The sequence below is a fragment of the Salvelinus namaycush genome, chromosome 12, assembly GCF_016432855.1.
Source record: "Salvelinus namaycush isolate Seneca chromosome 12, SaNama_1.0, whole genome shotgun sequence".
In the NCBI taxonomy this organism is placed as follows: Eukaryota; Metazoa; Chordata; class Actinopteri; order Salmoniformes; family Salmonidae; genus Salvelinus; species Salvelinus namaycush.
Window position 1 is genome coordinate 44,466,223 of NC_052318.1, and position 13,520 is coordinate 44,479,742.

The 13,520-nt window shown below is 42.0% G+C and overlaps 1 protein-coding gene and 1 pseudogene across 1 annotated transcript; both read left to right on the forward strand.

Moving 5' to 3' along the window:
* Positions 1 to 1,813: 1,813 nt before the first annotated feature.
* On the forward strand, positions 1,814 to 5,030 carry LOC120056631 (E3 SUMO-protein ligase ZBED1-like). Its single transcript, XM_039004831.1, has 2 exons — positions 1,814 to 2,510; positions 3,086 to 5,030. The coding sequence occupies exons 1-2, from the start codon at positions 2,277 to 2,279 to the stop codon at positions 3,767 to 3,769; spliced, it is 918 nt and encodes a 305-aa protein (XP_038860759.1). The 5' UTR covers positions 1,814 to 2,276; the 3' UTR covers positions 3,770 to 5,030.
* LOC120057583 lies at positions 1,885 to 13,229 on the forward strand (annotated as a pseudogene).
* Positions 13,230 to 13,520: the final 291 nt, after the last annotated feature.

Sequence of the window (13,520 nt, forward strand, 5' to 3'; positions counted from 1 at the left end):
GAAATCAATGGCGCCAACTAAACAGACTTTTTGGGATATAAAGAAGGATTTTATCGAACAAAACGACCATTCATGTTGTAACTGGGACCCTTGGGATTGCAGAGGAAGATCTTCAAATGTAAGTGATTTATTTCATCGCGATTTGGGATTTTGTGAAGCCTGTGCTGGTTGAAAAATATGCTAATGTGGGGCGCTGTCCTCAGCGCATTTTGAAATCTGACAACGCAGTTAGATTAACAAGAAGTTAAGCTTTTAAATGATTAAAGACACTTGTATGTTCATGAATGTTTAATATTATTATAAATATTTATTTGGATTGCGCGTTCTCCAATTTCACCGGATGTTGTCAGCAGGTGTCCCGCTCAACACCTAGCCCTAAGAAGTTTTAAGCAGACCAAATTATAAGTTTTTGTATGGGGGTGCAATGCGAGTGTCTAATTTGGTCAAGATAAAAGTGAATTGCTATTTTGATAGCTGAGGCTTATTTGATCAAATAGAAGTTTCATAATGCTTAAGTTATAGTCCAAACTGAATCAGGTTAGTTACAATTAGGGTTGGAGCAAAAACCTAGCTCTCCAGGAACAGGGTTTGAGAGCCTTGGGCTAGAATGTTCCCACTTGATTTTGCGTCCTCCCTCCTGGCTTTCGCCTTTGCGTGCATGTATTTCCATCGTTAGAGCGGTCAGCCAACCAAATTGTCAATATAGATCATCTTTGATCTGGGCCATGTGCACTGACTGCAGTGCGCAGCATTGATGTCCTCGAACACGCCAGCTGTGGAGCACGCGTTTTTACGACAATGCACAACAGATTTGATTCCTACACTGTACATTGCACATGTAAGTCTAGCTAGTCAAAATGGCTAAGTCAAAAACTGCACTAAATGGTGCATAAACTATGAAGATTACAAGGTTTGTGCAACGAACTCCAGGCTTTTCAATAACTTGGGTTGTTACTGATATTTTTTTGTTGTGCTACTGGTTAGTTGAAATGAAAGGTCGAGAGGCACTGATGGTGCCGGGGACATCTAAATTACGTTCGCTAGCTAGCTCATATTAGCGTTGTAGCTACCTGGCTGACCAAAGTATGCGTGACAATTTTTCCTTGTCCATATGGAAGACCGTTGGCTAACTAACAAGCTACACCCTGTAACGTTACACAAAAGTCCAGGGCCAATGATGACGATCTTTGTTAGCTAAATCAGATATTGATGATACAATAACAACAAGCGAGGGGCAACATAAGTAATGATTGTTGCCCCTGTTAGGATTTATGTTTATGCACTATAGCCCGTTACCATCTTGTAGGAAGAGGAATATTGTTTTGTTACATCTGCATTGTTTGTGTGTGAGTGTATGTGTGTAAAGACTGAGCAACATAGAGTGACATGCTATAAAAGCTGTGGTCAATCTGGAGAGGGGAGGGGTGCATATCTCTAGGCCAACCAGGGAGGGTAGGACACTGGACAATACCATAAAAGGAACTGTTTGAGTGTAGCATCTGGGGAGCGGAACAAGACAGATCTAATCTACCCATAGACCAGATGAGGACACCTGAGAGCACCAAGAGACTGGGACCAGTCTGAGTGCCAGCGATAGGCTGAGCAAAGTTTAAACCACGCTCAGCCTCTACTGTGATAGGCCAACGGACGGGTTGGAACTATGGCTGTCATAGTATAATAACTGTTGTTTGCGCACATTCCAGAGTTCTCTGTTTTACCCTTACGCGGTGATACAGTGAACCCGTATATACGAAAATTGCATTTGCCATTTATTGCTTGCGTTAATTAAAAATAATTAAAGAAAGTTAGCAGACCTTGCTTTTTATTTATCCTGATACCGGATTCGATTAACGCAGCGCTTACACCCCTCACTCCAGTGCAACGATGGTCCAGGGGATGGATGAAGAGGATCTTCATCAAGCACTAGCAGATTACATAATTAGTGCCAGTGAGGATGAGGTGGGATGCACACACCACTGCAGTTATTATCTTGAGAAAATAAAACAGTAGCATATGGGCATTTCCATCTGAAAGGACCCATAAGCATCAATATGTAAAGTTCTGAGTAGGGATGAAACGGTTACCGGTATCACGATAAACCACAGTAAAATTCCCAACGGTTAGCATTACCGTTTCAAACATTAATTATCAATAAAACTGTGTTTGATTACCGTGGCTTGAAAAATTCACTGTAAATACTGTCCAGCATCAACCAAAGTTAGCAACAGTCTGACGCAGGCGCAGCACGCAACGTGGGTTTTGTTTTGTGTGAAAACATGGCGGAAGGCAGTGACAGCGCTCTGGAGATTTTTCAGCCTTCTAAGAGGACCAAATCTGAAGTGTGGTCGTATTTTGGGTTTTACAAGAGTGCTGAGGGAAACTTAATCGAAGATGGTCACCCTGTCTGCAGAACATGCAACAACAACAAAATCACTGCGAAAGGGGACAACACTTCAAATCTCTTGAGTCATCTTCATGACCAACACCCACTACTTTATAGCGAATGCAAGGTAAGTTAACTTTTAGCTCAATGCATGATGTGGGGACTTCGGAATGGGGGAAAATGTCATGGTTTGTCTGTCTAACTTGCTGATACCTTGTCAATCATGTAAACTGAAGCTTTCAGTGTTACCTACTCTTGTAAAAACACTACCCGTTGTTCTGCTGCTGTATGCGTTGTGTGTCTGCAGACTCTATTCGCCCATTGCACACGATAACACGTTATGTAGTTTAGTCACCCAACCAACATATTTTGTTTATTCAAAATCGGGCAGTCGTCGACTTGGTTGTAAAAGTGTACCAACAGGAGAGACACTATAGACTCCAATATTTATGTCAACTGTTGGGCTCATTGCAATTACTATCACTGTCTTCTTAAGACTCATTTGTATTTATGTAAATTGTGCATGGGATCATTGCATATACTCAAATGTAACACAGAAGATTGTGTGTGTGTGTGTGTGTGTGTGTGTGTGTGTGTGTGTGTGTGTGTGTGTGTGTGTGTGTGTGTGTGTGTGTGTGTGTGTGTGTGTGTGTGTGTGAGTGAGTTAATCATAATAATACATTTGCTATTTCCTTTTTACAGAGTGGGCGTTTACAGAGTGGGCGTGCAGCAGGCAAACCCAGTGATGCTACTGTTCCATCCTCATCTACAGCTGGGATACAGACACTCCAGCAAGCATTTAAAAGGCAGGCTGCTTATGCACCAACATCAAAAAATGCTCAAGGCCTCACTGCAGCCCTTTCATATTACATTGCAAAGGACATGATGCCGTTTCAAATTGTTGAGAAGCCTGGCTTTCTGAGGCTGATGAAGGTTGCCGTGACTCACTACAAAGTGCCATCACAAACATTACTTTCCAAGACTGAAATCAAAGACCTGAACAACCAGGTTAAAGCTGATGTTGGAAAAAGTTTGGCTCAAGGCACATGGTTTGCTGCAACTACTGACCTCTGGACCAGTAAAAGCGGGGGTGGTCAACCCTACATCAGCTTCACTATCCATTACCTCACCCCAGACTGGCAACTGGAATCAAACTGCCTGGAATTACAGTTCTTTCCAGAAGATCACTCGGCTCACATCATCAGAGGATTTTTTGAGAATATGCTGGAAGAGTGGGGGATCAACAAGAAAGACCTGGTCTGCATAACCACAGACAACGCAACAAACATGATCAAGGCTTTTGAAGAGTTCCCAGATCTGTGGCTTGGGTGCTTTGGCCATAATTTGAACCTGGCCATCTCAAAGGCTCTGAAAATTCAGGGTTGACACAGCAGTTAAGGCCTGCTGTCATCTGGTCCAAGGCTTCTGACGGAGCTGGAAGAGGAGAGAACTGAGAGAAAAGCAAGCTGGCCTCAACATGCCACAAAAGGCTCTGATCCATGATGTGGTGACCCGATGGGGATCTACACACAAGATGCTTGAGCGTTTCCTCAGCCAACAGCAGCCAGTCTGTGCAAAACACTGGCTGGAGAAAGAGGAACATGGCATCTGATGCCCAAGGATGCCGACATAAGTGTCATAAGGGAGTAAGTTTACAGATGCACTTGCCTCAGAGACACGAGTGACACTGTCAGCCATCAAGCCTGTCCTGGACCACATCACCCGTGATGTTCTGGTGGAAAAGGATACAGAGCCATCCCTGACCAAGGAGATGAAAAGGGTAATGAGAGAAGACCTTAACAACAGATACACAGAGAAGGCAAATAGAGTCATGCACATGGCTTGTTTCATTGACCCCCGCTTCAAAAGGAGCCTTTTAGATGAGCCTGAGGCTGCAAAAGTTGACACTGACAGCTGTGTCCAGAAGGCCTTGAAGCTGGCAGCTGAACAAGAAAAGGGAAGAACCACAAAGCACCAGCAGCACCACCAACACCCCCGCAGCGGCATCGGAGGGGAAAGGCCTGGCTGGGTTACTGAGAAAGAGGCAGCAGAGAGGTGAAGAGGGTCAGATTCCGACCACCCCAGAAGACAGAGTGAAAGAATCAAATCAAATCAAATGTATTTATATAGCCCTTCTTACATCAGCTGATATCTCAAAGTGCTGTACAGAAACCCAGCCTAAAACCCCAAACAGCAAGCAATGCAGGTGTAGAAGCACGGGATCAAGGGATCAAGGTCTACCTGTCTCTGCCAACCATTCCAGCAGAAGAGGATCCCCTGGTGTGGTGGAGGGGCCATGCATCAGAGCTGCCTCACCTTGCCAGGGTTGCCAGGAAGCTTTTGTGCATCCCAGCAACCAGCGTGCCATCAGAGAGTGTTCAGTGCCAGCGGGCACATTGTTTCCCCTCGCAGATCACTACTTAAACCGGACAGTAAATATGCTGACATTTTTACATTTCAATCTCAAGTGAACGAAGATGCATCCATACAGGATGTTAGGCCAGCAGCACCTTATTTCTGTATGAAGGAGAGAACGGACATACAATCAGCGCTGTTCATTTGATTTTTTTGTGCATATTTTGTGTTGTTATTTTAATGTCAACACCTGCACATTGGATGTGTTTACATGTGGTTGTATTGTTCTTACATGCACATTGGATGTGTTTACATATGGTTGTATTGTTCTTACATGCACATTGGATGTGTTTACATATGGTTGTATTGTTCTTACATGCACATTGGATGTGTTTACATATGGTTGTATTGTTCTTACATGCACATTGGATGTGTTTACATATGGTTGTATTGTTCTTACATGCACATTGCTTTACTTGTGTTGCTTTTATATGCACGTTTGATTTGCTTACTTAAGGTTGTGTTCATTTAAAGCTGCACTAGGGAAACTTTTACCTCTCATGGCCACATGGTGCCATCCTTAATGTTAATGTTTAATGTTATTATTTTCATGTTTATGCACACAAAATGGCTTTCAATATAAAACTTGGTGAAATGATTTCAGTACTTTTTGAACATTTCCAGCACGTTTTAACAATACCGCGATAATACTGATAACCGTAATAATTTTGGTCACTATAATTGTGAAATTACATTTTCATACCGTTTCATCTCTAGTTCTGAGCATGTCAAATTGGGTGTCAAATGAAAGCTAAGAGTCAACATAAAAAATAAAAATAAAGATATATATATATATATATATATATATATACATTTCTGAAAGTTTCAAACCTTAAAATTAAGAATAAGCAAAGGCTTTGATTTCTGGGCAAACAGATGGATTAGAAATTCATCACTCTGCTCAGAGTGGGTGAATATGCGCTTTGGTGATGAATTTCACCTCATTATGTTATAAAATATATATTTTTAAATACGTTTCACCAAGACACATTTGATTCTTCTGAATCGTTCAGTGGGGTTTTTCTCAAAATATTTAATTAACACTATATCCAAAAACTCGTAATCAAATACATCCAATAATAAGCACCGAGCTCTGTTGACAAAACTCCAATAATTTTTTTACGGATTATGATAGACAGTATTTTAGGGGATTATCTACACAATGAACATATTATTTTACCCATTGGTCAAAATAGGCGATTTTGCTTTTGGACACCCTAAATAATGTTGAAGTAAGAACTCCTGCCAACTAATAGCAACACTAATATTTAGTTTTGGAGAAATTATTTGCCTTCTGTAAGTTTAAGAAAGCTCCCAGAAGAAACAATTAAGGTAGACCTACCAATTAGTTCGTGTTTTTACTGATATCAAGGTTGTTTATGAATTATTACGTGATTAAAACTCATTCTGTTACCAAATTGTTAATTACTGCAATTGAATTGGCTACAATGGGAAATCATTGTAGTCACAAACCACAGTTGGGTCACCTGCTACTGTCCTACCTTCCACTGACTGTTATGTTCAGCTCATGACAGTTTTTCCTCTCTTTCTGTTATTTGGTGGACAAAGCAAGACTGTGAAAAGTCTGGACGACGCCTCATTCTCCCTCTCGCTGCCGCTCTTCTCACTCGCCCAGTTAATGTCACATCTCATGGCTCTTACTGACACCTACCACCTACCCTCAATTTACTGTAACAAGCATCCTCCCCCCCTGAGTGACCGGCCAACAAGGGACGTCCATGGACGTTGAAGGAAAAAGCAAACCGCACACTGCTCTTGATAGTATCACTGATCTTTAATAAGCTTACGTATCGGCCTCACGGCCTTCGTCAGAAAAGTTGTTCAAATTTGGTCAGTCCACCCTGGCCGGGCCAAATCTGAGACGGTCACAAGTTTGGACAGAACAGTAAAGTAGAGTTCAGTCCAGTAGAGCACACTAGAATACAGTGTAATGTATTGTACCATACTGCAGGGTGTGGGGGTCATTTTATTTCTGAACATTTCTAACAGACGAAAATTATTTTGGCCAAGGGATCCAGGAATAACTTTAGAGGATGTAATACAATACATTACAATGTAATATTATTAATTTATGTTCTTAATCCTGGACAACATGGGCCGGAGAGGCTCACAGGGATATTGGTATCCGCAGTGCTCCATTGATTAAAAATCTTATTTTTTTCCTTCTCATAAATGTACTGTAATTTAAAGCTAGAATCCTTAGTTGCTACATACATTTTAGGCATTGGAATACCATGATATACCCATTGATTCTTGAATAATATAACTTATAAATGCTTCATGAGCTTTAGTTCAGCTGTCGTACCCCATCAGAACCCAAAATATAAGCTTGTTTTACTCCAATGTTTATAAACATTGTAAATGTAAACAAACACTGTCTAGCCTCAAAACACTGTTAAAACTATAATGTGGATGTCATGGATGGTCAGTCCTTGCATCCATAGCTCCAGTCTTTCTGCTGTACTCATTTAACTGTTGTGTTGCGCCATGGCAAAATCATTGTCGCCACGGCCCAAAAAATATGAAACATGAACACATATTTGTGTCGAGGCCTTTTGCAGATGCTAGAACTGTCCACTTTTACTTTTCCTCTGCAAACAAAGTAACAAGTAATGACTTGAAAAATTGGACAACCCCATAGTAGAATAGTTTATCAATTTACATTGTCTGCTTGTGTGTTCTATATGAGATAAATATTCATCTCGAGTCGCATTCAAGTTACGAGTCAGAGGGAAACCTGCATTCTGACAAGCAGTCAATGCCCAACAATTCTTGCAGTTGCACAGGAAACAACAGTTTCAAGAGGAAGTTCCTAGCTTTCCGTTCCTACTTTATTTATTTCTCAACTGCTAAATATGCGTGAACTGTACCATTTTAAACCCAGAGTTTTTTAGCAGCGTCACGGTTAAGCACGTTACCACTCCGCAATTCGCTGTGAGTGCATAGGGGAGAGTGGGCAAAATGCCATCCTACCTCAATCTGACCATGACTACTCTCCTGTTCAAACAGGAAGTACCAGTGATACGAACGTATCCAAACCAAAAAACCTGGATTACAGGCAATATCCGCGCTGGATTAAAGGCTAGAGCTACCCCTTACAAGGAACGGGACACGGACATGGGCGCATACAAGAAATCCCGCAACGACATCAGACGAGACATCAAAAAAAGCAAAAGGCCAGTATAGGAGTAAGGTGGAATCTTATTACACAAGCCCCGACGCTCGTCGAATGTGGCAGGGTTTGCAGACGTTAACGGATTACAAAGGGAAACCCAGCCATGAGTTGCCAAGTGATGCAGAACTCCCAAACGAGCTAAATGGCTTTTATGCTTGCTTCGAGGAATATAACACTGTGCCTTGCGTGAAAGCCCGTTTTTCCGGATGACTGTGTGATCTCGCTCTCCGTGGCCGATATGAGCAAAACATTTAAAAAAGGTTAACAGTCAACAAGGCCACTGGACAGAAATCCAGGGCTCATTCTCAAAGCATGCGAAGACCAGCTGGCAAGTGTCTTCAGACATTTTCAATCTCTCCTTGTCTCAGTCTGTAATCCCAAGCTGACCATCATTGTCCCTGTTCCCAAGAGCCCCAAGGTAACTTGCCTAAATGACATCTGTAATTATGAAGTGCTTTGACAGGCTGGTCATGACACACATCAACACCATCATCCCAGACACCCTAGACCAGGGGTCTCCAACCTTTTCTAGCATTAAACATTTCGCAATCTTTTTTTAGCTTTCAAATGGTCACATTATTCTCTTCTCTCCCCAGCAAAACTATCCCTTATTGTACAAGAGGAAGTAGTACCCTATGTTCTCAATATACACTATATATACAAAATAATGGCCTTACTGAATGGCCTTACTGAAGTGCTCAGTGGTTTTCAACGCGGCACCGTCATAGGATGCCACCTTTCCAACAAGTCAGTTTGTCAAATTTCTGCACTGCTAGAGCTGCCCCGGTCAACTGTATGTGCCGTTATCATGAAGTGGAAATGTCTAGGAGCAATAACGGCTCAGCTGCAAAGTGGTAAGCCACACAAGCTCACTGCTCGTTGAACATCTCATTCCAAAATCATGGGCATTAATATGGAGTTGGTCCCCCCTTTGCTGCTATAACAGCCTAAACTCTTCTGGGAAGGCTTTCCACTAGATGTTAGAACATAGCTGTGGGGACTTGCTTCTATTCAGCCACGAGCATTAGTTAGGTTGGGCGATTAGGCCTTGCTCGCAGTCGGCCTTCCAATTCATCCCAAAGGTGTTCGATGGGTTTGAGGTTAGGGCTCTGTGCAGGCCAGTCAAGTTCTTTCACGCCGATCTCAACAAACCATTTCTGTATGGACCTCGCTTTGTGCACAGGAGCATTGTCATGCAGGAAAGGGCCTTCCCCAAAGTTGGAAGCACAGAATCGTCTAGAATGTCATTGTATGCTGTAGCATTAAGATTTCCCTTCACTGGAACCTAGGGGCCTAGCCCGAACCATGAAAAACCCAGACCATTACCATGAAAAACCCAAAACCCAGACCATTATTCCTCCTCCACCAACCCTTACAGTTAGCACTATGCATTGGGGCAGGTAGTGTTCTCCTGGCATCCACCAAACCCAGATCCGTCCGTCGGACTGCCAGATGGTGAAGCGTGATTCATCACTCCAGAGAACACGTTTCCATTGCTCCAGAGTCCAATGGCGGCGGGCTTTACACCACTCCAGCCGACGCTTGGCATAGCGCATGGTGATCTTAGGCTTGAGTGCGGCTGTTCTGCCATGGAAACCCATTTCATGACGCTCCCGACGAACAGTTCTTGTGCTGACGATGCTTTAAGAGGTAGTTTGGAACTCAGTAGTGAGTGTTGCAATCTAGGACAGATGATTTTTATGCGCTTCAGCACTCTACGGCCCTGTTCTGTGAGCTTGTGTGGCCTACCACTTCATGGCTGAGCCGTTGTTGCTCCTAGATGTTTTCACTTCACAATAACAGCACTTATAGTTGACCGGGGAAGATCTAGCAGGACAGAAATTTGACGAACTGACTTGTTGTGAATGTGGCATCCTATGACGGTGCCACGTTGAAAGTCACTGAGCTCTTCAGGAAGGTCATTCTACTGCCAATGTTTGTCTATGGAGATTGCATGGCTGTGTGCTCAATTTTATACACCTGTCAGCAACAGGTGTGGCTGAAATAGCCAAATCTACTAATTTGAAGGGGTGTCCACATACTTTTGTATATATTGTGTATCTCTCCGATATAGGAGAGGCACTTCAGAACAAACTTCCTTTTGATATTTTGGGGGGATTATCTGTTCCATGTAGTGAATCTGTAATGCAATGTGTTTACATGAGCTAATAGCAGTAAGACACAAAAAAAATTCATCATATACATTTTTGGGATATATTTTTTTTATACATCAAAATCAAATAGCTAAATTGTCCTTCTTAAAACAATTCCATATAGCTTAGTAGAATTTTGGGGGGACATTTCCTCAAATCTGTGCCTTGACACAATACTGTCTCGGAGCTCTACAGACAATTCCTTCAACCTCATGGCTTGGTTTTTGCTCTGACATGCACTGTCTCCCGTGGGACCTTATATAGACAGTTGTGTGCCTTTCCAAATCATGTCCAATAAATTGAATTGACCACAGGTGGACTCCAATCAAGTTGTAGGAAAATCTCAAAGATGATCAATGGAAACAGGATGCACCTGAGCTCAAATTCGAGTCTCATAGCAAAGGGTCTGAATACTTATGTAAATGTGATATATCTGTTTTTATTTTGTATACATTTGTAAAAATGTCTACATCTGTCTTTGTGTTGTCATTATGGGGTATTGTGTGTAGATTGATGAGGAAAAATAATAATTTAGTACATTTTTGAATAAGGCTGTAACGTAACAAAATGTGGAGAAAGGGTCTGAATACTTTCCAAATGCGTTGTATGTGAGAATGCTGTTCATTTACAGCTCAGCAGAGGTAGAGAGAGTGGTGACATGAAGTGGTTTTTGTCCTTTTGCATAGTTGTATAATTTGTAAATGTTGAAATCAATGGTTTTTGTTTGGCATACATTTTAAAGTGAATAATCTGAGTCAAAGCGTAATTCCGTTAACCTGGAATTGCTCATATCTGTCTATTTGGGATTTTAGAAACATGTAGAAGCAGATCACTATATTGAATCTAACTTTTCCAAGCAAATCAATTATGGATTGGTCGGTCAACTTTGGTACTGTGTCTTGTTTGATACAGGGAGGCAGTGATGATGAGAGGAAACACTGCAAGCTACTGGAGGCTATCAGCTCGCTTGGGGGGGGAAGAAAAGGTCAGAACTGATCATGTTTTAATGGTACATTCCTAGATAAGTGGGGCTTCTGGAGTTGTACAAGATGTTAGATTCTAAATGAACAGAGTAAAACTCGCGGACGACTAGTAAAGCTCAAACCAAGTTTATTCAACCACTGGGTCATTCAGCTGCATAAGACAAAGACATGTTTACACAAGCACAAGTATTTATACCCCCCTTTAGGCTTAGTCTCCTCCTTTTCTCTAAACACTACATATTTGTTGCTAGGCAGGAAGTTATGTGATGTGGGTAATAAAACTGTTCCTTCTCCTTTCATGGGACTTGACCTGACCTGACCTCGGCCCACATTCCTCACTAATCTTCAGCTATCCACCCTTATCAGTGACCACAACCACGTGATTGCCTTTTTCCTTACTTAGTAACTTTCCCTGGATCTTATCCACCCTCAACTGACCCCACCATATACATTCCTCCTACATATAACCATTAACTTCTGGTGTAGCAAGTATTTCAAATTACAACCTAACAAAGAGAAATGCAGACCGGAGGACTTAGCCTACCAATTGAATTAAATCAACAGTATGTAATGTAACATTTTTTATTTGTGTTGCTTTTGTAGTCATGTATGTTTGATCAGTTTTTTTTGTCAACGTTTATTATTCATACTATTAGGAAGAAGCTTACTGAATGGTCTGAAGAAAGCATTCAGGTGTCAGAATTCACAGTCAAAGGTAAATTAAACTAAATGTACCCGGTTTACTTTTTTCAAAATCCCTTGTGCTTTTATCAAGATAGTTTGGCAGTTCAGTAGTAAAACGTGTAGCTAAATGTCTGACAAGATCCAGGTACATGTGATTTGACGGTCCGAACTGTATGTCTGTCTGCGTGTCATGAATGACAGGTGAAAGAGACAAAATCAATTTGTCTGACCTCATTGGAACCTTGGGTAAGACCCCCAGTGCCTTAATGAAGACGAAGAAGCAGCTGAAGAACCTTCAACACAACCAGAGCACCCTGGAAACACCCCTGACCAGGAAGTAGACAGAACGGGTAAGACCATCAAAGGGTAGTCTTGAATGCAGGCCTCTGTTTACAACTGAGGATTTAACAAATATCCTTTTACAGATCCAAAGAGAAGTGGCTTTTGAGAAAACGTCAAAAGAGGTGTCCTGCTGGCAGAGTGTGGTCCTACAGAACCAGAAGGCAGAGCAGCTGGTCTTCCCACTGAACCAAGAGCCCTCTGGCCCAAAACGCATAGAGCAGGTGGTAGCTGGATGTAAGGTTGGTGTAAAAAGTTCCTTTGTTTTTTTTCTGTTTGTGTTCCATGATTGTAAACTAATTTCAGATATTATGTGCTCCAGGCCCAAACCTTCCTAGAACAAGAGATATTCAGCCTCCTGCACATGAACAAGCAGCCTCTCCATGACCCTGTTCTGACACCCACTGAGGAGGCCTCTCTGAGGGCCATGAGTCTGGAGGGAGTCCCACCTCAAGCATCCAGCATGGGGTCATATGCTAAGATAAGCTAAATCTGGTGTGTTAGTGCTGGGCAAGGGAAAAGACCTGCAAACACTACTGCCCTTGACTTTATTTTGTATGTGCACTAAAAGGACAATGTACTGGAAAAACAACAATGCACAAAAGTTTTTCTAGATGGTTATTGATGGTCTCACTTATCTACAACCAATATATAAAACTTGAATTTTTTTGTCAGGCTAAGATCCGCCATGCAGATCTCCAAAAAGCCAGAGCTCTATAGTCTTACTATGAAGCGAAAGTCAAAAGGGAAATAAAAATAAAAAGCCGGGGCATATTCTTCCAATATACTGTACAGTTGACCAGGGCATATCCTTCCAATATACTGTACAGTTGACCAGGGCATATCCTTCCATGATTGACTCAGCAGTAATCTGCTTCAAAATATAATCTCTTTATTCAAGGCTCCCAATTCACTCTCTTCCTCCACCTGCCCTCTTTGTACATAGTGCCGGATTATTATTTTAAGCCCCCTTTCTCCCCAATTTCGTGATTACGATCTTGTCTCATCGCTGCAGCTCCTCACCGACCAAACTACAGAGGCATGCTTTTGGCGGCCCGATCGGCAGCCAGCACTAATGCTTTAGGAAGTTTGGCAACTTGTCCTAGAGATTCCAAATTCCTGCAGGTACATTATTTGCTTCCTGTGTGAACTCAGCCCAAATGTTCAGGGAATGCGCAAAGTGTCATCACCCATGCCCCAATACTAACTTGAAGGACAACACTACTGTGTTTACCTGAATGCATGCCACCCAACACCACCAGCACGGTTTACTTTATGTTAGAATTTAAGAACACCAAATCTAATATTTCAACCTTTGTGAATCTATGAAACTAGACGATCCATTTTTGTCTGCACATATTACACAA

Bases quoted from the DNA above. Each gene is read 5' to 3' on its own strand.
- LOC120056631 (XM_039004831.1), top strand. From the start codon at position 2,277: ATGGCGGAAGGCAGTGACAGCGCTCTGGAGATTTTTCAGCCTTCTAAG. The intron at 2,511-3,085 runs GTAAGTTAACTT...TCCTTTTTACAG, and splicing joins TACTTTATAGCGAATGCAAG to AGTGGGCGTTTACAGAGTGG.